At 52.3% G+C, this 23,474-nt stretch overlaps 2 protein-coding genes across 6 annotated transcripts; both read left to right on the top strand.

Annotated features, from left to right (window-relative positions):
* The first annotated feature begins 1,200 nt into the window (after positions 1-1,200).
* HMGCL (3-hydroxy-3-methylglutaryl-CoA lyase) lies at positions 1,201-17,224 on the top strand. Its single transcript, XM_017886466.1, has 7 exons — positions 1,201-1,326; positions 2,032-2,127; positions 4,492-4,640; positions 7,993-8,056; positions 10,300-10,488; positions 14,071-14,196; positions 16,533-17,224. The coding sequence occupies exons 1-7, from the start codon at positions 1,258-1,260 to the stop codon at positions 16,632-16,634; spliced, it is 795 nt and encodes a 264-aa protein (XP_017741955.1). The 5' UTR covers positions 1,201-1,257; the 3' UTR covers positions 16,635-17,224.
* Positions 17,225-18,263: 1,039 nt separating this feature from the next.
* GALE (UDP-galactose-4-epimerase) lies at positions 18,264-23,435 on the top strand. Of its 5 annotated transcripts, XM_017886463.1 has the most exons (12): positions 18,264-18,375; positions 19,657-19,748; positions 20,075-20,200; positions 20,357-20,472; positions 20,857-20,970; positions 21,193-21,369; positions 21,897-22,010; positions 22,100-22,166; positions 22,255-22,340; positions 22,451-22,528; positions 22,769-22,883; positions 23,027-23,435. In XM_017886463.1, the coding sequence occupies exons 3-12, from the start codon at positions 20,080-20,082 to the stop codon at positions 23,083-23,085; spliced, it is 1,047 nt and encodes a 348-aa protein (XP_017741952.1). In that variant the 5' UTR covers positions 18,264-18,375; positions 19,657-19,748; positions 20,075-20,079; the 3' UTR covers positions 23,086-23,435. The 5 variants fall into 5 exon arrangements, with proteins under 5 accessions (XP_017741952.1, XP_017741950.1, XP_017741953.1 ...); XM_017886461.1 differs by having other exon boundaries at positions 22,255-22,528; XM_017886464.1 differs by lacking the exon at positions 22,451-22,528.
* Positions 23,436-23,474: the final 39 nt, after the last annotated feature.

Raw genomic sequence — 23,474 nt, forward strand, 5'->3', positions numbered from 1 at the left:
AGGAGTTTGAGACAAGCCTGGCCAACATGGTAAAACCTCATCTCTACTAAAATAAATGAGCCGTGGTGGTGGCATGTGCACGTAATCCCAGCTACTCTGGAGGCTGAGGCAGGAGAATTGCTTGAACCCGGAAGGCGGAGGTTGCAACGAGCTGAGATTGTGCCGCTGCACTCCAGCCTGAGCAATAGAGCGAGACTCCATCTCAAAAAAAAAAAAATATATATATATATATGTGTGTGTGTGTGTGTGTGTGTGTATATATATATAGAATAGATTAAGTTAGAGCAGTGGGAGAGAAATGGGAGAAGGCAGGTGAGGGGAGGACCTAGCAAGAAGGGCCTGGAGTTTTTTTTTGTGTGTTCTTTTTGTTTGAGACAGGGTCTTGCTCTGTGTCACTCAGTGCAGTGGCACAATTATTGTTCACTGCAGCCTTGACTTTCCAGGGTCCAGCGATCCTCCCACCTCAGCCTCCTGAGTAGCTGGATCACACACGTGCCACCACGCCTGGCTGACTTTTGTATTTTTTGCCATGTTGCCCAGGCTGGTCTCAAACTCCTAAGCTTAAACAATCTACCTGCCTCAGCCTCCCAAAGTGCTGGGATTACAGGCGTGAGCCAATGTGTCCTCCTGGACCTGGAGTTCTTAGAATTTTTTGCCTAATCCTGTAAATCTTAGGGAGCCATAGAAAGGTTTTGATGCAGGAGAATGGAAGATTGAAAGCTGAATTTTAGGAGGATTCCTGTGTAGGATGAATTAGTGGCATGAGACCATGCCATGTTATATACAGAATAATGATGGTAGATTTGGAAAGAGGAATCCATGGAATCTGGTGAGCTACTGGACATGGTGGAGAGGAGGATAAAGAAGCTATGCGCTGAACACATGAGGCTGAAGTCCTATGCCAGTTGGGAGACAGAAGAGAGGAGGGTGTGATACTTTCAGGGCCCCATCCCATACCCCCCAGAGGGTTAGTCATCTCTGCCCTTTCAGGCCGTCACACATTGCTCTCAATTTGTTTATGATGGGATTATAAATTAACACACATTTACTTATGGGAAAACCTGCATGGCGGAATAATGTTTCCATGTAAATAACTCTTTTTCAGGTGAGAAGCTGCATTCACTGCAAAAAATTATCTATAGTACTTGAACTAACAGGTACTGCATTCTAAGGCTGTTTTAATACTAACTTTGCTGACCTGGTGTTTCTCCACTATAGAATATCGTATCTACTCCAGTGAAAATCAAGCTGATAGACATGCTTTCTGAAGCAGGACTCTCTGTTATAGAAGCCACCAGCTTTGTGTCTCCTAAGTGGGTTCCCCAGGTGAGCCCTAGCCCTCAATGAGAGGCCTTTCTCCAGGGATGAAAAGTTTTCCATTTGCCTTTGAAGCAAGTAGAAGTCAAGAACATAGGTTTCCAAGCCCCTGGCTTTGAGAGGTCTCAGGTGATTCATAGCACTGTGTTGCAGCAAAAGAACATGGCCCAGGATTCAGGGCCTTGGGTTCAGTCTTGGCTCTGCTCATCTGACTTGCTCAGTGACATTGCTAAGGCCTTTCCCCTCCTCGATATTAGAGATGACCTCTTCTAGCCCTAAAGTCTAAGACCCTCTATGCCTGTCTGTGGTTTCTTTGTTTGTAAAAGAGGAAGACTGACAACTCCTGCTTCACAAAGATAGTTAAGTGGAGAAGATACATCCTGTTATAAAGGAGTGTTTAACACAGAGCTGAGCTCAGTGCCTGGCCCAGAGTACATTCTCAATAAATGGCTGGTAGTAGTATTCCTGCTGTTTCTGCATATGTAAAGCTGGCAGTATGGGCCCTATGGAGAAATTGGGATCTCACCCAAACCACGGGCCCTTGGGACTCAGCAGCAGTCAAACAGTGAAAGTATTGGAGAGACTCAGTTCTGCAGAAGGAATTACTCTCTATGAGTTCTGGAGATCAGAGGCTTTGTGATAAAAAGGTTTTCTCTAACTGAACTCTCTGCCTGCTCTTGGTGATGACTTGACAGTGTCTCCCTTGGTTCCTAGATGGCTGACCATGCTGAAGTCTTGAAGGGCATTCAGAAGTTTCCTGGCGTCACCTACCCAGTCCTGACCCCCAATTTGAAAGGCTTCGAGGCAGCGGTAAGAGGATAGCTTGGTGGTGGGGGCTCCTGAAATGAGATGGATGGCATTGGTCCCTGCCTTGTCTTGGGGCCTCAGTCCCCTGTCCTGGGATGTCCATCTGAACAGGTTGTCTGTCAGCCAGACCCTGGGGCAGACCTGGCCCTGCCACTCACTGCTCTGTGATCTTGACAAGTTGACAAGCCTATAAAATAGGGCTAAATGATAATACCTGAAGTTGTGAGCATTTCAGAAGATAGGATGCATGTACATTGCTTAGCAAGAGCCTGATAAAAGGTAACTGCTTAATAAATGATAGCTCTTTTGATTATCCACTTCTTTAGAGAAAGGTAACCAAGCTCTCCACAAGTTTCAACAGTAGTTGCTGGCATCTGCCAACTTTCTTACAATTTTAGACAAGAACATCTTTGGAGATGTCGGTTCTGGATGTAGGCAAAAACCTTTATTTGGCTGGGCACAGTGGCTCACATCTATAATCCCAGCACTTTCGGAGGCTGAGGCAGGAGGACAGCTTGAGGCCAGAAACTTGAGACCAGCTTGAGACCAGCCTTATGGACCAGACCATAAGGAGACCTTGTCTCTACAAAAAAAAAAAAAAGAAAGAAAAAAAAATTAATTAGCTGGCTGTGATGGCATACACCTGTAGTCCTAGCTACTCAGGAGACTGAGGCACAGGATGGCTTGAGACTAGGAGTTCGAGGCTGCAGTGAGCCATGATAACACTGCTGCACTCATCCAGCCTGGGTGACAGAGCAAGAAAAGAAAAAAAAAAGCGTTTTCTCAAGAGTGACTTCCAGGGTGGTGATGGCAGTGGTGGTGGTTTCCGTGGGGAAAGTCAAAGTTGTTTTTTTTTAATTAAGAGGAATTACTGTGTTTGTTTCATACTGCTACTGTAAGAAAGCACTACAGGCTGGGCGCAGTGGCTCACGCCTGTAATCCCAGCACTTTGGGAGGCCAAGGTGGGCAGATCATGAGGTCAGGAGATCGAGACCATCCTGGCTAACACAGTGGAAGCCCATCTCTACTAAAAATACAAAAAATTAGCCGGGCATAGTGGCAGGCGCCTGTAATCCTAGCTATTCGGGAGGCTGAGGCAGCAGAGTCACTTGAACCCAGAAGGCGGAGGTTGCAGTGAGCCAAGACCATGCCACTGCATTCCAGCCTGGGTGACAGAGCGAGACTCTGTCTCAAAAAAAAAAAAAAAGCACTACAAATTGGGTGGCTTAAAACAACAGGAATTTATTCTCTCACAGTTCTGTTCCTCCAGGCCAGAAGTCCCAAAACAAGGTGTCAGCAGGATTGGTTCCTTCTGAGGCCTCTGGGAGAATCTGTCCCATGCCTCTCTACTGGGGTCTGGTGGTGGCCAGCAGTCCTTGGCGTTGCCTGGCTTGTAGATGCATCTCTCCAGTCTCTGCCTCCATCTTCCCAGGGCCACCTTTTCTGTGTCTCTGTGTCTTTACATGGCCATCTTTTGTTTTTGTTTTTGTTTTTTTATACAGAGTCTTGCTCTGTCGCCCAGGCTGGAGTACAGTGGCATAATCTCTGCTCACTGCAAGCTCCGCCTCCCAGGTTCAAGCAGTTCACCTGCCTCAGCCTCCAGAGTAGCTGGGACTACAGGCATCTACCACCACGCCCGGCTAATTTTTTGTATTTTTAGTACAGACAGGCTTTCACTGTGTTAGCCAGGATGGTCTTGATCTCCTGACCTTGTGATCTGCCCACCTCGGCCTCCCAAAATGCTGAGATTACAGGCGTGAGCCACCACACCCGGCTGGCCATCTTTTTTTAAGGTCACCAGTCGTATGGGATTAGGGGCCCACCCTATTCCAGTATGGCTTCATCTTAACTAATTATATCTGCAATGACCCTGTTTCCAAATAAGGTCACATTCTGAGGTGTGCTGGGTTTTAATCCTTCAACATGTCTTTTTAGGAGGACACAAGTCAACCCATAACATTCACATAACGTAAAATTTACCTTCAGAGAAATTTTTTGCCACTCTGTGTCAGTGTTCCTTAAACAAGAAAGTTCTGGCCGGGTGCGGTGGCTCACATCTGTAATCCCAGCACTTTGGGAGACCGAGGCGGGTGGATCACAAGGTCAGGAGTTCAAAACCAGCCTGACCAACATGGTGAAACTCTGTCTCTACTAAAAATATAAAAATTAGCCAGGCGTGGTGGCGGGCACCTGTAATCCCAGCTACTCAGGAGGCTGAGGCAGGAGAATCGCTTGAACCTGGGAGGCGGAAGTTGCAGTGAGCCAAGATCGTGCCACTACACTCCAGCCCCGGTGACACAGCAAGACTCCGTCTCAAAAAAAAAAAAAGAGAAAAGTGCTGAAAGGAGTTCACCTGGATGTTGGCAGGTTGCTGCTGGAGCCAAGGAAGTAAGCATCTTTGGAGCTGCCTCAGAGCTTTTCACCAAGAAGAACATCAATTGTTCCATGGAGGAGAGTTTTCAGAGGTTTGATGCAATCTTGAAGGCAGCACAGTCAGCCAATATTTCTGTGCGGGGGTGAGTCAGAGCACATTGGTATTGTTTCCTCTGTACCGTTCTGGAATGGGGCTAGACTCTGACTCAAGTGGTCCTCCTGCCACAAACTTCTTATCCTGGTTGGGGGCAGCCCAAACTCCACACCTAGACATCTTTTCCCAAATAAGTGTGGTCAGAGGAAATCCTAGCAAGTACTTTCTCTCAAATCTGAATTTTGGGTCAGTTTACCAGCTGACCATGATGGCATGCACCTGTAGTCCTAGCAACTTGGGAGACTGAGGCAGAGGATGGCTTGAGACCAGGAGTTTGAGGTTGCAGTGAGCCATGATAGCACCACTGCTATCATGCTAGAGGAATCTAGCAGGACGGGACACTAACTGGAGTTTGTGGAGATCAGTTGAGTCCTGGCTTTATAACTAGCTCTTCACACATCCCTGGAGAATTACCTAGGCTTCTATGTTTCCAACATCACGTCTCTATTATCAGTGGTTCCAGGCATTGTGTGTGTATTATCTATAATAATTGAAACCTCATAATAGCCTAGCAGGGAGTAGGTTATCCCCACTTTATAAATGACAAAACTGAGGCCCAGGAAGGGTGAATAGTCTACTGTAAGGTCACACTGCTGTGCAAATTGCAGCCAGAGGCCCAGCACGGTGGCTCACACCTATAATCCCAGCACTTTGGGAGGCCAAGGCGGGAGGATCACCTGAGGTCAGGAGTTCAAGACCAGCCTGACCAACATGGCGAAGCCCCATCTCTACTAAAGATACAAAAATTAGCAGTAATTCCAGCTACTTGGGAGGCTGAGGCAGAAGAATCATTTGAACCTGGGAGGTGGAGGTTGCAGTGAGCCAAGATCACGCCACTGTACTCTGGCCTGGGTGACAGAGCAAAACTCTGTCTAAAAAAGAAAAAGAAAAAAAAATAAATAAAAACTTGCAGCCAGAATGATCTTTCAAAAGTGCACATCTGGGCTGGACATGGTCGCTCATGCCTGTAATCCCAGCACTTTGGGAGGCCAAGGCGGGCGGATCTCCTGAGGTCAGGAGTTCGAGACCAGCCTGGCCAACATGGGGAAACCCCATCTCTACTAAAATACAAAATTAGCCAGGCATGGTGGCGCGCACCTGTAATCCCAGCTACTCAGGAGGCTGAGGCAGGAGAATCACTTGAACCCAGAAGGCAGAGGTTGCAGTGAGCTGAGATCACACCATTGCACTCCAGCCTAGGTGACAGCGAGACTCTGTCTCAAAAACAAAAACCAAAAGCCCACAAAAGTGCACATCTGATCACATCCCTCCCAGTTAAAAAGCTTTCAGTGACTAATCAAGTGCAGACTTTTTAATGAGGCTAACAAACCCTGCATGATTTGGTCTTGGCTCTTTTCAGTAGCCCTACTGTTCAAGTTCCCTTCTGGCCCCTGCTTCCTCCTTATGGTACGCTCCAGCCCAACTGAAACTTCTTTCCATTTGTCACATGCCTCCACTCTCTCTTGCCTCTGGACCTTTGCACGTGCTTTCTGTAGACTTAGAACAACCTTCCTTGGGAGGCTAAGGTGGGCGGGTTGCTTCAGTCCAGGAGATTGTGACCAGCCTGGGCCTGGGCAACATGGTGAAACCCCAGCTCTACAAAAAAAAAAAAAAAAAAAAGCCAGGCGTGGTGGCATGTGCCTGTAGTCCAGCTACTCAGGAGGCGAAGGTGAGAAGATCACCTGAGCCTGAGAGGTCCAAGCTGAAGTGAGCCAGAATCATGCCACTGCACACCAGCATGGGTGAAAGAGTGAGACTCTGCCTCCAAAACATAAAAAAGAACACTTCCTCCACATCATGCTTCTCGGAGATAACTCCTGCTCATCCTTCAGGTCTTCTTGTGGGAGTCAGTTCCTCTGAGAAGCTGCTCCAGTCCTTCAGCTGGAGTTAGCGCCCTTCTCTGGGCGCCCATAGTGTCGGGAGATACTCTAAATGTAGCACTTAGCAGCTTGTTAAATTCCCTCCCTGCCCCACCCCACTAGACCGTGCACTCCATGAGGGCAAAGCCCACATCTCTCCCAGTCCCTGGGGTGCTCCACTCTCCCAGCTCAGGGCCTAGCACACAGTGGGCACTCAGTCACTGACGGGCAGGTGGATGAATGGGGAAGCAGGGGCTCCAGTAACATCGGTCCGACTCCCAGATCTGTGTCTTTCTAAGCATCTCTCTTACCTTTTTCTTGCTCAGCAGTGGTTGGAGAATAAGTGGGAGCATCAAAATGGAAAAGTACGCTGAGATCTTTGAGTCTGAAATTATTTGTTGAACGTTTATTATGCCTCTTAATATGCAGGATACTTTGCTTGACTCTAAAGGGTTTTGAAGACATCTCAGCTCCAAGAGGGTGGGTGGGAATAGAAGTCACCTACATCCAAAATCTACCCTCCTTACCATAGCCCTAAGACCCCTGATCAGACCTATGCCCACCTTGCTGACCTCCTTATCTCATACTTCCTTTCCCCTTGCTCTCTCTGCTTCAGTTATCCTTTGTTCTGTCTGGAGCACGCCTGGCTCTCTTGTCTCACAGCTTTCCCCAGGCTCTTCTCTCTGCCTGGAATGCTCTTCTCACAGACCCCCCATTTCTTTCGGCTCCAACATCCTGTCCTCAGAGGGGTCTTTTCTGGACCTTCACTACAGTTGGCCTCCACTTGTTCCTATCATTTCCCATCTTTTCTCTGTAGCACATCACTTCTGAGAGTTTCTCCATTACTTACTTGGTTGCTTTTTTATTGGCCATCTCCCTAACTTGAGATAGGCTCTGAGAGGGCAGGAACCTTATCAGTCTTGCCCACTGCTCTATGTCAGTGCCTGGCACATAGCAGGCAACTCAGTAAACATCAGGTGAATAAATGAATGAATGAATCCCCTGGCAACTCACTGGGGCAGCTCATCCCTTGGCCCTCAGGCCAGCCCAGCCTGTTGCTGACTAATATCCAACTCAGCTCTTGTTCTGAGTTTGGTTTTACTCAGTCTTTGGTCTCCTTCTGGAGTACTGGCCCCAGCTCCTCTGGCACGTAGTTTTGCTCCGTCTCCCCACGGTACAACCCAGCTGCTTACTCTCCTTGCCCTGTCTAGCTCCTCCTCCTCCGCTTATTGTAAATCCTTGGCTGCCACTCCTGAGTGCAACTTCTGCTTCCTGAAGGGTAGGTCCATTGTCCCCCAGTTCCCTGCCATTGCTCTCTACTGCCTCCTGCTGGCACTGAGTTGTACCATCCCTGCCCTTACTCCGCCCAGCTGCAGGTGTTGATTGCACACTGATCAGAAATGTGTGTTAAACGCCCTGCCTCAGTTCTGCTAGCCAAAGAGCTCAGGACACTGACCTCATTCCTCCCCTGTCTTCCCACAGGTACGTCTCCTGTGTGCTTGGCTGCCCTTATGAAGGGAAGATCTCCCCAGCTAAAGTAGCTGAGGTGTGTGCATGTGTCCGGGTGGGGGGTTTGGTGAGGGTTGGCCACCTTGTCTGCCCGTGAGCGCATAGGTTCCTCTCCCTGCCCCTTCCTGCAGGTTCCTGATTTCATTCATTCACTCAGCTCCTTCATTAAGCTCCCCCTGTGAGCACAGCCCTGCACTTGCTCCCTGGAGGCCCCCCTCCTAGCTGGACATGTAGTCCTTGAAGCCCCTGGCCTCTACCCAGCCTGAAAACCTCTGATTCAGTTTCCAGGCTGGTCGTTGAGGTGATTCTCTGAGGAGAGGCTCCTTACCCAGGAGTTCCCACAGTTCCTTGTAGTGATTGAAAGGCCACAACCCTGATGTCCTCTGAACAGTCACCAGGTCAACACTGAGAAGAACACGGCACAGGAATTGAGTTTGACCAGCCCAAGAACTTACGTCATTTAGTCCTCAAAACCACTGTGCAAATTTGGTGTTATTATTCCCTCTTACAGTTGAGGAAACTGACACTAAATAATTTGCCACAGGTTACAAATGGTGAAATCAGGTATCAAACCCCATTTTGTCTCCCTCCAAAGCCCGCTTCTTCCCAGGATACTTTGTGCATCCAGATAGGGGGAATGGTAACAGTAGCAACTGTTTCTTGAGAGCAGCTGCCCTGCTCCAGGTCTTAGCCTCAGTTGCACCAGTCCTTGCCATATGACCAAATGGTCATCACCATTTTTCAGAAGCAGAAATTGAAGCTCAGAAAAGTTAAGTTCCTTGCCAAGGCCCACAGCTAGTGAGCAGCAGAACTAGGACTTTAACCCAGCATCTTGTGACTTCAAAGGTCTGCTCCTTCCCCTGCACCCTGCTGCCCCCTAAAGGCCAGCCACTGCTGCCCCACTCTGTGCAGGGCCGCTGGGGGAAACGACATCACCATTTCATTTATCTAGCAGATCATTGGTGTCTTCTGGTCCCCCTGCCCCGCCACATCCCTCCGCACCTTGTCTAGCAGCCCCATGCCGGCAGCAGCTCCTTGAGTGAGGCCATCTGTTTTTTAAGTTCACCAGTCATATGGGATTAGGGGCCAACCCTCTTCCATATGGCTTATTCCAGTTGGACCCATATTGGACCTATTGCAATATGGACCCATTTTGCAGTGGTTTTAGAGGTGTGCAAATGGGCTTCTAAAAATTTAAATAGTGATGTACCTCTCTTAAAAAATGTAACTATTGGCCAGTCACGGTGGCTCACGACTGTAATCCCAGCACTTTGGGAGGCCGAAGCAGCCTTATCACCTGAGGTCAGGAGTTCAAGACCAGCCTGTCCAACATGGTGAAACCCCGTCTCTACTAAAAATACAAAAAAATTAGCGGGGGCGTGGTGGCAGGTGCCTATAATCCCAGCTACTTGGGAGACTAAGACAGGAGAATCACTTGAATCCAGGAGGCAGAAGTTGCAGTGAGCTGAGATTGTGCCACTGCACTCCAGCCTGGGTGACAGAGCGAGACTGTCTCAAAAAATATATATATTATACATATATAATATGTATATAACTATATATAATATATAATGTCTATATAGACATTATATATAATTATATACATAATATATACATTATTGCATAATCATATATTACATATACAATTATATACATAATATATAATGATATACATATGTATTATATATTATATACATTATATATATACTATTATCTGGGCATGGTGGTGCACACCTGTGGTCCAGGTTACTTGGGAGGCTGAGGTAGGAGGATTGCTTGAGCCTGAGAGGCCGAGATCACACCACTGTACTCCAGCCTGAATGACAGAGTAGTGAGACCTTGTCTAAAAAAAAAAAAAATGTAACTAGCATCTCAGACCCATGATTTCATGGATTTTATTGCTGAGGATAAAATGACACAGAAGGAATCAACTTCACTGATTCCAGCACCTGGGTCTGACAGTATGATGTGACGGTGGTAAGTGAAAGACTGAAGTGTGAGGGGCACAGGTAGGGAGGAAAGCACAGGGGTTGGAGCTTCAGGACTGTGGGCTGGCTCCAGCGGCTGGCTCTGCCCCTTAAGTCTCCGCCTCCTGATCATAGGTAAGAGGATCATCATTCCCAGTTGGAATTGTGAGGAGCATGTCATCCAGTAGGAATTGAGTGCTTCATACACTCAATTCCTACCAGTTCTGTCCAGGCAAAGGTCCCCTGCTTCTGAGTGCATGGATCCCCTGGCTGGTGGATTGTGTATCCTCCAAGTGCCTGCTTGCTTCCTTAGGTCACCAAGAAGTTATACTCAATGGGCTGCTACGAGATCTCCCTGGGGGACACTATTGGTGTGGGCACCCCAGGGATCATGAAAGACATGCTGTCTGCTGTCATGCAGGAAGTGCCTCCCGCTGCCCTGGCTGTCCACTGCCATGACACCTATGGCCAAGCCCTGGCCAACACCCTGATGGCCCTGCAGGTAATCAAAATCATACGCCCATTCTCCCAAAGGTCATGGTGGGCAGGACAGCTTGTTATCATTTATTCTTTCAGCAAACATTTACTGATGCCAGTATGCCAGGTTCTGAGCGGGCAATGGTGGACATTGTCATGGTGACCCCGCTCAGATGTGAAGTGTACATCTCCGTGTTGGGGAGACAGTCACGGGAGTTACATGGCAATCCTACTGCATTATGACAGATGCCATGAAGGGAGGAAGCATGGGGCTCAGGAAGCCTAGAGAGGCCCCATCCCAGCTGAGGAGATCTAGGAGGATTTGCAGAAGAGGCCCGAGTGAAGCTTGAAGGATATAAAGTAAGCTGCTGGCGAGGGAAGAGGAAAGGTGACTGGGCAGAACTGCACCTCAGGACTGATGTAGGGTTCAGGGAGGACTCATATAACGTTCAGGGTTGTGAGTGTGCGGGTGTGTAGCGGAAGCAGGTGAGGAGACAGGAGGTAGAGAGGCCAGCAGAGGTCACTCAGAGGGAGAGGCTTTAATGCTGTTCCCCTCAGATTTAGTTTCCCTTGAGGTTTGCTTCTCATGGGCTGGTCCAGAATGGTGATCCATTGGCTGGCAGCCAGATAGAAGGGACATTCTTGGTGTCTGACCACGGCTACCTTGCTGTAGCACTGGCCTACCCTTCCATCTCTAGGATAGTGATGGCAGTCCCAGACACTTTTTTTTTCCTCTCAATTATCCCCTAGAGGTTCGTGTCTAAGCCCAGGTGAGTCTGTTACATTCTGGGCTGGTTTCCTCAGAGTTGTGGCTGTCAAGGTTAAGGTTCATAGCTCTGTGGTCTCCTCATTTCTCGGCTTACTGTGACACTCCGCCCTGGCTCCTGGGCTTTCCTTCAGCTCATGCGTTTCCTGGCCAGGCAGTCAGGAAGAGTAACTTCCCCTCCTAGACCTTGCCAGGCAGGTAAAGGGGAATTCTGCGCAGCTGAGGTGAGTCTGAGGCAAAACTCCATCCTGACTAGGCTCGGGACACTCCTGCTCCTCTGTGCTTCCCTGTTTCATGGCAATGATGTCTCAGAATCCCCTTTTTGAAAATTTATCAGGGAACAGGTTGAGCTGTATGATGTCTGGCAGCAGCTTCCTCTGACCTCCCTCTTCCATCAGTTATTTCAGAAATAGGGATCGATGTGCCAGGTTAAGTGCTGACTTAAATAATAGTAACAAAACCCAATCCCTGCCCTCTGGGAGCTCATGTCATGGTGGGTGGGGAAGACGGATGGAAGATTACAGGAGTGTAAATAACACATTGTCAGACCATTTATTCACCTATTAAAACCTAACCTGGCAGTGCCTAGTGTGCTCGGCACTGTTCTTAGCATTAAGGATTCAGCTGCGACCAAAACAGAGTCTCTGACCTCATGAGGCTGACACTCTAGTACGATGAGACAGATAATAAATAAACATACAGCAGCCAGGTGCTCATAAGCACTGTGGAGAAAAATGAAATGGGTGAAGGCAGTGCCAGGCCTTTCTGTAGAGTGGCCTCACTCAGAAGGAAGCATTTGAGAGAGACCTGAGGGAAGTGAGGGACTGAGCCCTGCGGACCCCTAGCAGGGAGGGGGAGGGAAGGGAGCCCCACCCAGGAAAGCAGGCACAGAGCCCCTGAGGGAGGAGTGTGCTTGCCATGTTCAGGGATCAGGAGGAGGCACGTGGCAGGAGCAGTGTGACCGAGGAGAAGGGGCAGAGATGTCAGGGTTACAGGAAGGCCAGATCGGGGGCCTCGTAGGACTTTGACTCTCAGACTGAGCTGGGAAGCTAACAGAGTCTTGAGCAGGGGCAGGGAGGGAGACGATCTGAATGTTCCCTTTGAGAGGCTCCTCGGCCGGGGCGGTGGCTCACACCCATAATCCCAGCACTTTGGGAGGCTGAGGCAGGTGAATCACTTGAGGTCAGGAGTTTGAGACCACCCGGTCAACATGGTGAAACCCTGTCTCAACTAAAAATATAAAAATTAGCCAGGCATGGTGGTGGGGGTCTGTAATCCTAGCTATTTGGGAGGCTGAGTCATGAGAATCACTTGAGCCCGGGAGGTGGAGGTTGCAGTGATTTGCAGTGAGCTGAGATAGTGCCAGTGCACTCCAGCCTGGGCAACAGAGCGAGACTCGTTATCAAAAAAAAAAAAAAAAAAAAAGAGGCTCTTCTGGCTGCTGTGTAGAGAATACACTGTAGAGGCAGAAAAACCAGTTTGGAGCCTACAGCAATCCAGGTGAGAGACATGCAAGGAGACCTGGAGGGCAGAGGTGCGTGACCAGATCTCAGCAGTTCGTGTTCTGATCTGTGAAGCTCGAGACATCTATAGGCAGGTATGTTAACCTGGGTGCAATTAACTGGGAGTGAGTGGAGATAGAGAAGCTGTCTGAGGAGTGAGCAGTAAGGGCTCCAGCCAAGATCAGGGAGGTGAGGAAGAGCCAGCAAAGACTGGATCGAGGCCTCAGGAGAGGCCAGAGCACTAGGAGGAAAACCAAGGGATGTGGAGCCCTGGAAGCCACACGAGAAGGTGTCCAAGATGATGCAGCTAGTCAAGTGCAAAGATGAAGACACTTGACCTTTGTACTTAGCTACCTGGAGGCCACCAGTGGCCTTGACTAGAGCTGTTTCAGTGGAGGAGTTGTGGGGATGCAAACCTGTTTCAAATGGGTTCAAGTGGGAATGGTAGATATTAAATGGGAACAGCTCTTTTGAGGGACTTCGCTTTGAATGGAGGGAAAGAAATGGGAGGTTAGAGGCTTCCAAAAAGGTTTGTAAAAGATGGGAGAGATTGCAGGCTGTGTGAGGATGACCCAGTGGAGGGGAGTAACAGGTTGCAGGAGAGAGGGAGAGACTTACTGGAGCACATCCTGAAGCAGGTGGGAATGGGCCTCATGCCAAGGTGGAGACGTTGGCCTTGGCTAGGAGCTTGGGGTCCATCTCAGGCAGCATGAGGGACAGTGGTTCTGTAGGCCCAGACATAGGCAGGCGGGTAGATGTGATGGTGGGAGTCAATGGAGACTTCTCTTTTGATTGCATCCATTTCCATAAAGCAGCAGATGAGAATGAGGATGGGGAAGGGGGTGACAGAGGTTTAACAAGAGAGGAGAAAGTGAAATAGTCATTTGGGAGAGTGGGAGGTGACTGACCTGGGAAGATGGGATGTGGCCCTCATGTGGCAAGGCCCTGACTGAGTGAGACCAGCCTGGAGGTGGTGGGGGGTAAGCGGGGGGTAATAAATGAACCACAGTAAACAACAGAGGTCTGAAATTTCAGCATTGGGAGGGGGTTAGGCTGGTGATCAGAAAAGGTCTCCCTGAGCAGGTAGCTTTCAGACTGGAACCTAAAGGGTGAGAGTCCACCATGAAAGGAAAGATACTACTGGCAGAGGAAACAGTGTAACAGAAACTAAAGGGAGAAGCACTGTCTCTGTGGGATTTTCGTGTCAACAGGATCATAAGCCAAAACAAAGAATGACTCTAGAATTTCAGGCAACAGACGCTTGGGAGGTTTGCAAGGCCCAGCTCTGTGGGCTCTTGTCCCCAGCGCCAACTGTGTTTCACCATCCTTATGTTTCCAGATGGGAGTGAGTGTCGTGGACTCTTCTGTGGCAGGACTTGGAGGCTGTCCCTATGCACAGGGGGCATCAGGAAACTTGGCCACGGAGGACCTGGTCTACATGCTAGAGGGCTTGGGCATTCACACGGTAAGCCCGCCTACCCCCTGGTGGCGACAGCCCTGAACTGACCAGGGCTTGGCCTGAAGCTGAGAACAAAAGCAGATGGGGGTATTTGGGGTTGTTAAGGTGCGGAGGAGTAAAGAGGGAAAGGGTTAGCCAGGCGCAGTGGCTTGTGCCTATAATCTCAGCACTTTGGGAGGCTGAGGCAGGTCACTTGAGGCCAGGAGTTTGAGGCTGCAGTGAGCTATGATCCTGCCGGTGTACTCCAGCCTGGGTGAAAGGGCAAGACCCTGTCTCTTCAGAACAAAACAAAAGAGGAGAAGGGCGCCAGGGGCTATGGATATTTGATCTAATGTTTTAATGTTTGTGAGAGTAGGGTTGAGTGAGGCCACACGCATGGGCACAAGAAGGCTGGAGTGTCCGGGTGACTTTGACAGCTCAGTCCTAGGAGACACCAGGGAACATGGAAGGGGCCCTGGGAAGGGTCAGGTTCATGACCTGAAATGAGTCAGTTCTCTCTTGGCTTTGTTTTGTTCTCTGTAAAATGCGGACAGTAGCGTTAAACAGCTCACCAGGGATGTACCAGAGTCCACCAGGGCCCTCAGTGGTGGGACGGAAGCAGACTAGCATCTGTGCTTGAGGATCAGATAGAACTGGGTTTAAAGCGTACTGCTGCCACTCACAGGCTATGAGACCTCAGACAAATCATTTCATCTCTCTGAACCTAAGAAATGGGAATAATAATGCTATCTATCTCATGGAGCCATTGTGAGGATTAAGTAAGAAGATATAGGCCGGGCGCGGTGGCTCAAGCCTGTAATCCCAGCACTTTGGGAGGCCGAGACGGGCGGATCACGAGGTCAGGAGATCCAGACCATCCTGGCTAACACCGTGAAACCCCGTCTCTACTAAAAAATACAAAAAAACTAGCTGGGCGAGGTGGCGGGCGCCTGTAGTCCCAGCTACTCGGGAGGCTGAGGCAGGAGAATGGCGTAAACCCGGGAGGCGGAGCTTGCAGTGAGCTGAGATCCGGCCACTGCACTCCAGCCTGGGCGGTAGAGCAAGACTCCATCTCAAAAAAAAAAAAAAAGAAGATAGATGTAGAGGGCCAGGCGTGGTGGCTCACACCTGTAATCCCAGCACTTTGGGAAGCCAAGGCGGGTGGATCACCTGAGGTCAAGAGTTCGAGACCAGCCTGGCCAACATGGTGAAACCCTGTCTCTACTAATAACAGAAAAATTGCTGGGCACGGTGGCTCAGGCCTGTAATCCNTGGCAGCAGGCCAGTTATTTGGTGTAGTCCCAGCTACTTGGGAGGCTGAGACAGGAGAATGGCGTAAACCCGGGAGGCGGAGCTTGCAGTGAGCTGAGATCCGGCCACTGCACTCCAGCCTGGGCGGTAGAGCAAGACTCCATCTCAAAAAAAAAAAAAAAGAAGATAGATGTAGAGGGCCAGGCGTGGTGGCTCACACCTGTAATCCCAGCACTTTGGGAAGCCAAGGCGGGTGGATCACCTGAGGTCAAGAGTTCGAGACCAGCCTGGCCAACATGGTGAAACCCTGTCTCTACTAATAACAGAAAAATTGCTGGGCACGGTGGCTCAGGCCTGTAATCCCAGCACTTTGGGAGGCCAGGGTGGGCAGATCACCTGAGGTCAGGCGTTGGAGACCAGCTTGGCCAACATGGTGAAACCCCTTCTCTACTAAAAATACAAAAATTAGCTGGGTGTGGTGGCGGGCACCTGTAACCCCAGCTACCTGGGACGCTGAGGCAGGAGAATCACTTGAACCCAGGAGGCAGAGGTTGCAGTGAGCTGAGAGCACGCCATTGCACTCCAGCCTGGGCGACATGAGCAAAACTCTGTCTCCAAAAAAAAAAAAAAAAAAAAGAAACCTTATGTAGAATGCTTTAGCACAGAGCTGAACACAGAGTGCATTTAAGCAAATATGAGCTACTGTATGAACAGAGGGTTTCTGCCTGGCCCTTTCAGTTGGTGTTTTTATCCCTCCCTCTCTGCCTCACAATCCTCACTTGAATATCAGTTTTTTTCCTCTGGGGGCCAGGCCCTGTGCTGGGCCCTGAAGAGGGAGTACTGAACAAGACTGATGAGATCTGTGCCCTGGTAGTTGCACTACAAACCATTATACAGATTGGGCATCTTACATGAGGGGGAGTCAGAGGAATAATCTAGGTGCCAGACAGACAGGAACTCACAGGCAGCTGGTGCCCCGCTGTCAAGGAAAAAGCCTGTTTATCTTCACCTTTACTTTTTCAGTACCACAGTTGTCTATCCATGCTGATGTTTTCCCTGGTGTTGAGGGCTATGCCCATGACTTACCACATCCTCTAACTTGTTTCTCAAAGGGTGTGAATCTCCAGAAGCTTCTGGAAGCTGGGAACTTTATCTGTCAAGCCCTGAACAGAAAAACTAGCTCCAAAGTGGCTCAGGCTACCTGTAAACTCTGAGCCTCTTGCCCACCTGAAGCCCTGGGGATGGTATGGAAATAGGTGCACACACAGATGATTCATGGATGGGAACACGGAAATGAGAATGAGGTTAAATGGTGCAGGTACCTCATAGCCAGCTCTACACAGAGGTCTCTCCTGGCAGAAAGCAGGCGAGGGGCAGGAGGAGCTGCTTGGCAGCAGGACCTCCTGCCCAGACCTGAGTAGGAGCAAGAGGCTTTGAGGGCTGAAGTCTCCCTTCATTATGGACCCTGGCCCAGGAGTTGAATCCCTGAGGACATGTGGGAACCCCATTCCCTACTTGGCATGATCCTTGAGTCTCCTCTCTGTATGGAATCTGCGAGCTGGCCACCTGGCTGCCCTCTACACAGCTCCAGCCTGCCATGGCCTTGGGGCCCTTGCTGTCGGACTTCTCAGGACACAGGTCATGGGACTTCTTCCCAAGCTGGCAGAGACCATTTGTGGAAAGTGGAGAGCTTCGTGCTGGCCATCTGCCAACTCCAGCATCTCTGGAAAATCTCCACGCTGAATGTGATTTTTGAAAACAGCTTATGTAATTAAAGGTTGAATGGCACAGAATCATTCCAGCATTCGGTTGTGCAGCTGTGTGTATACATGAGCGTGGGGGAGGAAAATACTTTACCATGTTGCACTCTGAGAGGAAAATGGAGACTATGAACTAGTTTATTAATCTTTGCATTTCCTCCCTGTTTCCCCACCTGAGCCCCAAATCCATAGTGACTGGAAATCAGTGGCTTTGGGCTTACTCAGGAGGCTGCTTGCAGCAGTTGCTGGCCAGAACACCCGACAGGGTTGTTTCTGAGCTTTGCCTCTGTGACTGGGGCTACTGCACAAGCTCCCCCGAGGGCACACTTGCTGCTTTGGACCTCGGTGGCCCGGCCTCTCCCTGGCGCTCTCAGGCCCGGGAGCGCTCACCTGTCGGTTCCCCGGGCTCTGCGGTCAGGCGCTGATTCTCGGCTGCGGGGACACCTGTGCGCTCCTGCATTTAGGGCTCCTTTGCTCTGGTTTCATCACGCAGGATGTCACATTTAGTGCATATTATTCTTTAGCTCTACTTTTCATTGTAAACAAAATCATTTTCTAACCTGCCGTCGTGGCAGGCAGAGTGCAGACCATTCCCGGCAGGTGTGGACCGCGGTGAGGGCTGAGAGCCAAGGGCGCTGGAACCGCTAGTGTGGCCTGACAGCTTCCTCCAGCTCCTTGGTTTATTTGCAGACTGGACTTCCGGCACCACGGCCCCCTGCGACCCTCTCCTGCCTTAGTCCCGTGGGATCGGGTAGTTCAAGATTTTGAATTCAGGGTCTGGTAGACACCGGCAAGTTTGAAAACCTACGGGTCGGAGTGGGGCGGAGCCGTGGGCTCCCTACTCTCTGTCCCCTGCCCCCTCGGAAGCGCGGCCCTCTTCCAGGGGTTGGGACAAGCTGGCCTGGGGAGCCGGGACACCGGCAGGGACCCACCCGCTCTGGCACTGGCTGCCCCCCTCGCGGGGTGACACCGCCCACTTCCGCCTTCCGTGGGCGTGCGCCGAGCAGTCGCAGTCACAGCGCGGAGGTCTTTTGTCCTCCCGGCGTCCCCGTAGTGGCCGTAACCCGAGTGACACGTTTCCTTGGGGGCGTGGAGGAGCGGGGTCGGGGTGGGCCGTCAGCACTTAAAGGGCCCGCCGCTCGGGCGCAGGAGGTGGTGCCTCTGGAGCCAGTGCGGGGCGCGGGAACCCGAGCAGGTTCGGGAGGCGGAATGAAGGGCCGGGTGGGCTCGCGAGGGGCCGGGGAGTCCGCGGGGAGCGAGGGAGTTTCCGAGGGGCGGGTCGCGTTCCTGGCAGAGTCCCTACGGGGCAGGCCCGCCCCCTCTGTCCCAGTTCCCCGCTGCCTGGGCTGGGGCGGCGGGGGTTCATTCATTCCCGGCCTGGGGACTCCTAGCTCGGCGCCGCTCCGCGCCACAGCCCAAAGCCCAGCCTGAGACCCAGCCGCCCTAGAGTGCCCATGGCCCGGCTCCCCTTTCCTCCAGCAGACAGACTGGGAAAACCGAGGGGGCGACGGCTGAGCAAGGTCACTCCGCGGGTCGGGGGCGCAGCCGGGCTGAGACCAGCTTTCCTGCCTCCCAGGGCCTCTCTGCCACCACTTTAGGGGTCCGCGCCGGGCGCGGGGCGGGGGCGGGGGCGGCTTCCGTGCGGCGGGCAGAGTCCAGCGGGGAGCGGTGGGGGAAGGGCGAGCCGCCTGGGGAGGGGGCCGGGCTGCAAGCCTGGCGATCCAGATTTCAGCCCGCTGTCGCCAGCTGTGGGACCGAAGGGAAACTGTTTCACCTCTCTGACCCTAGTGTCTGTATCTGTAAAATGCCAGTGATAACACCTGGCTCACCGAGATGCTGGGGGAAATCAGAAAAATCATGCAAAAGTGCCTGGTACAGAGCCTGGCACGCAGAGGGCTCTTGGTCAAGTGGGTTGGAGCTGCGTGAGCCCAGAAGGGGATAGAGGCAGCGTGGAGGAAGGCGGCAGCTGGCCTGGTCGCTGGGAATGAAAGGCCTTAGTGTCTGGGGCTTCCTCCTCGTCCCGGCTGTTCTGCCCGCAATTTGTTCAGGGTGGAGGTGCGCACCTGGCAAAGTCCACGTCTACACGGCCTACCCAGAGAGGCCTAAGTTGGGTGGGATTCCTAACTCCGAGCCAGGAGTGACCGGGCTGGCCCTGGCATGGGCAGAGGCTGAGCGAGGGTTGGGTGGGGCCCACTCCAGGACCAACCACGGTGTGGTTGCCCCTGAACTGGCCTCAGCCTGCCAGGCAAAGACCTCATCCTTGAGGCCCTGTGATCTATTTCCTGCTTCCTCCCAGCTGACCCTTGAGGGAAAGGGGGTGCGGGCCGCCTAGAGCAGGAGGTATTAGTCACTGAGCCCAGGTGCCAATTTACACCTAGCGAAGGTGGAGGCATTGGACAGGCCTCGGTCTGAGCAGACAGAACCCCTTCCTGGGACCCTGGAGTCCCAATCCTGCTGCTATTTTCCTTCTGCCCAGGACTCTCCGCTCCTCAGTCACCTTGGAGAAAGAAGTGTGGATCCTCAGATTCCATCTTTCCAACTCCAAGACAAGTGGAACTAGAAAATAAGGTGCCTGTGTCAGTCTCCCCAGCTCTGCTGTGTTGGGCCCTTAAGATCACCTCACTGAACCCTCACACTGCCTCATGATGTTTATACAGTTATTAGCTCCGTTTTACAGAGGTAGAAACTGAGGCCAAGAGGCTAATTTCCAAAGCCTAACGCCAGAAAGTGATAGTATCCAGACTTGCCCCAGGGCTGACTTGCTTGAGCCAGCCTGGTACCTACGGCACACTGCTGCCTCCTTCCAAAGTGAGCATAGGGGACAGGATTCCAGTGGGAAGGAAGCTCTGAGCGGGCAGCCCAAGCCACCTCTGAGACTCTGTATCCTGGGCCAGGTGCCATGGCAGAGAAGGTGCTGGTAACAGGTGGCGCTGGCTACATTGGCAGCCACACGGTGCTGGAGCTGCTGGAGGCCGGCTACTTGCCCGTGGTCATCGACAACTTCCATAACGCCTTCCGTGGTGAGCGGGGCAGTGGGGCTGGGACTACTTGAGGGGATGGCAGAAGCAAAACTCTGGATTCCACCTCCACCACCGGGTGGGGAATGTGTGTCTGGCGAGTCCCTGGGAACACAGCACCCCATGTCGTCATGATGTGGCCTACATGTACCCTACCAGGAGGGGGCTCCCTGCCTGAGAGCCTGCGGCGGGTCCAGGAGCTGGCAGGCCGCTCTGTGGAGTTTGAGGAGATGGATATTTTGGACCAGGGAGCCCTACAGCGTCTCTTCAAAAAGGTGGGTGCAGGCTGGGCATGGTGGCTCATGGCTATAATTCCAGCACTTTGGAAGGCCAAGGTGAGGAGATCACTTGAGCCCAGGTGTTCAAGATCAGCTTGCTCAACACGGTGAAACCCCATCTCTACAGAAAAATACAAAAATTAGCTGGGTGTGGTAGCCCATACCTGTGGTCCCAGCCACTCGGAGGCTGGCGTGGGAGGATGGCTTGAGCCCGGGAGGTGGAGGCTGCAGTGAACTGAGATGGCACCACTGCACTCCAGCCTGGGCAACAGAGCGAGACTGTCAAAAAAAGAAAAAAAAGGTGGGTGCAGGCAGGCAGGCCAGGGGCATTGCCAAGGACTAAGGCCAGTAGAGCAATCTCTGGCCATGTCGCCCCTGCAGCACAGCTTTATGGCGGTCATCCACTTTGCGGGGCTCAAGGCTGTGGGCGAGTCGGTGCAGAAGCCTCTGGATTATTACAGAGTTAACCTGACTGGGACCATCCAGCTTCTGGAGGTGAGAGGCATGGGGCAGGGCACAGGCATTAGGAGAGTGCCCAGCTGGGTCCCAGCCTGGCAGGCAGTGCCAAACACAGAGCCCAAGCTCTATCATCCTGGACTCAGGTCTTTACGTCCCAGTCTCAATTTCCCCACCTCAGCCCCATTCTCCTGTGGAGGAGTAACAGGGTGGGAGTAATGTGTGAGGCGGAGGCCACTGATGCCACCTCTCCATGGCCAGATCATGAAGGCCCATGGGGTGAAGAACCTAGTGTTCAGCAGCTCAGCCACTGTGTATGGGAAACCCCAGTACCTGCCTCTGGACGAGGCCCACCCCACGGGTGGCTGTACCAACCCTTACGGCAAGTCCAAGTTCTTCATCGAGGAAATGATCCGGGACCTGTGCCAGGCAGACAAGGTGAGGGCCCCCTTGATAGCACCCTGACTCCACTGATTGATGGCCCACCCTGAGCCTGAGGGTGGGATTCTGAACACCCCTGCTAAGGAGGAAGCTAAGGCTCAGGCAGTCACAGTAGAGGGCCCCATCCCCTGCTTGTTTCTAAAGAATAGGCAACTGGCCAGGCGCGGTGGCTCATGCCTGTAATCTCAGCATTTTGGGAGGCCCAGGTGGGCAGATCACCTGAGGTCAGGAGTTTGAGACCAGCCTGGACAACATGGTAAAACCCCATCTCTATTAAAAATACAAACATTAGCCCGGCATGGTGGTGTGTGCCTGTGGTCCCAGCTATTTGGGAGGCTGAGGCATAAGAATTGCTTGAACCTGGAAGGCGGAGGTTGCAGTGAGCCACATCAGGCCACTACACTCCAGCCTGGGCCATAGTGAGACTCCATCTCAAAAAAACAATAGGCATGGGGAGGGCTCTGGGTTCAGTTGGGACACACTGCCTGTGCCTCTGGCCTCACCGCCTGACCCACATCCCACAGACCTGGAACGCAGTGCTGCTGCGCTATTTCAACCCCACAGGTGCCCATGCCTCTGGCTGCATCGGCGAGGATCCCCAGGGCATACCCAACAACCTCATGCCTTATGTCTCCCAGGTAAGGCAGAAGGGAAGGGACAGGAGTGACCCTGGGGTTATAGCTGGTGCCTGGGATCTGAGAGGAACTGACCTGATCTCCACCTCCAGGTGGCGATCGGGCGACGGGAGGCCCTGAATGTCTTTGGCAATGACTATGATACAGAGGATGGCACAGGTGAGCCTAGGACCGGGGGACCTAGGAGTGGGAGCCAGGAGAGTCAGGGGGAACAGAGTCCCCATCCAACACACTCCCTTCTCTGCAGGCGTCCGGGATTACATCCATGTCGTGGATCTGGCCAAGGGCCACATTGCAGCCTTGAGGAAGCTGAAAGAGCAGTGTGGCTGCCGGGTAGGACAAGAAGGGAGAAATGAGGGAGGGGAGGGACCAGATCCAGGCAGAGAGGCCCAGAGGGGTGGTCAGTCCAGCTCCTTCCATAAACCCTGTTCTCTGCGGGGCAGATCTACAACCTGGGCACGGGCACAGGCTATTCAGTACTGCAGATGGTCCAAGCTATGGAGAAGGCCTCTGGGAAGAAGGTAGGCCCCCTGCCCCACCCACCTCACCCCACCCAGCTCTCAGCAGCACAGCAGCTTTGGCCCTTCCCACTCACCTCTCCTGGGGGCACCTGGCACTGCCCAGTCTCCTCAGCCTGCCTAGCACCCAGCACCAGGTGCCTGCGGGCGAGCCGCTGCTCTGCACGTCCGCTTCTTAAAGACCTGGCCGGCAGCTGGGCCAGGGCCGGCTCAGCTAAGCTCCAACTACCTCCTGTCTTGCAGATCCCGTACAAGGTGGTGGCACGGCGGGAAGGTGATGTGGCAGCCTGTTACGCCAACCCCAGCCTGGCCCACGAGGAGCTGGGGTGGACAGCAGCCTTAGGACTGGACAAGATGTGTGAGTGCTGGCCGGACCCCTGCAGTTAGGGGCCAAGGAGGGGCTGATCAGATCTGGGCATGCCTAGCCAGGGCAGGCTGTGGAGTGGAGGGAGGCTCTGCATTCCACCGTGGGCCCTGAGCACACACCTTGCTGTGTTGCAGGTGAGGATCTGTGGCGCTGGCAGAAGCAGAATCCTTCAGGCTTTGGCGCGCAGGCCTGAGGACCCTCCCCTACCAAGGACCAGGAAAAGCAGCAGCTGCCTGCCCTCTAGCCTCTGGCAGGAACCCAGGGCCCTGGAGCTGCTGGGGCCAAGTCACGGCCTCCCCTACCTCAAACCCCAGCTGGGCCCGCCCATCCCACCAGGCATGAGGCCAAGGGCTCCACTGACCAGGAGGCCGAGGTCTGTAACTCTCATCTTCCACAGGGTCCAAGAGTTCATGAGGACCACCAAGAGCGAGTGAGGGGGCAAGGCTCTGGAACAGAACCTCCCCCTCCCAGGGATTCATTTATACTGCTCTGAAAGAGCTTTCCAAAGTATTTAAAAATTAAAACAAGTTTTCTTACACTGGGGCAGGTTCTCACAGATGGTCACTATCCACCCCTGGAATA

Source organism: Rhinopithecus bieti, unplaced genomic scaffold, assembly GCF_001698545.2.
Source record: "Rhinopithecus bieti isolate Rb0 unplaced genomic scaffold, ASM169854v2 scaffold_14826, whole genome shotgun sequence".
NCBI lineage: Eukaryota > Metazoa > Chordata > Mammalia > Primates > Cercopithecidae > Rhinopithecus > Rhinopithecus bieti.

Excerpts from the sequence above, each read along its gene's own strand:
- HMGCL (XM_017886466.1), top strand. The coding sequence starts at position 1,258 with ATGCTTTCTGAAGCAGGACTCTCTGTTATAGAAGCCACCAGCTTTGTG. Across the intron at positions 1,327-2,031 it reads CTCCTAAGTGGGTTCCCCAG|ATGGCTGACCATGCTGAAGT; the intron begins GTGAGCCCTAGC and ends CTTGGTTCCTAG. Across the intron at positions 4,641-7,992 it reads GCCAATATTTCTGTGCGGGG|GTACGTCTCCTGTGTGCTTG; the intron begins GTGAGTCAGAGC and ends GTCTTCCCACAG.
- GALE (XM_017886461.1), top strand. The coding sequence starts at position 20,080 with ATGGCAGAGAAGGTGCTGGTAACAGGTGGCGCTGGCTACATTGGCAGC. Across the intron at positions 20,201-20,356 it reads CTTCCATAACGCCTTCCGTG|GAGGGGGCTCCCTGCCTGAG; the intron begins GTGAGCGGGGCA and ends GTACCCTACCAG. Across the intron at positions 20,473-20,856 it reads TACAGCGTCTCTTCAAAAAG|CACAGCTTTATGGCGGTCAT; the intron begins GTGGGTGCAGGC and ends TCGCCCCTGCAG.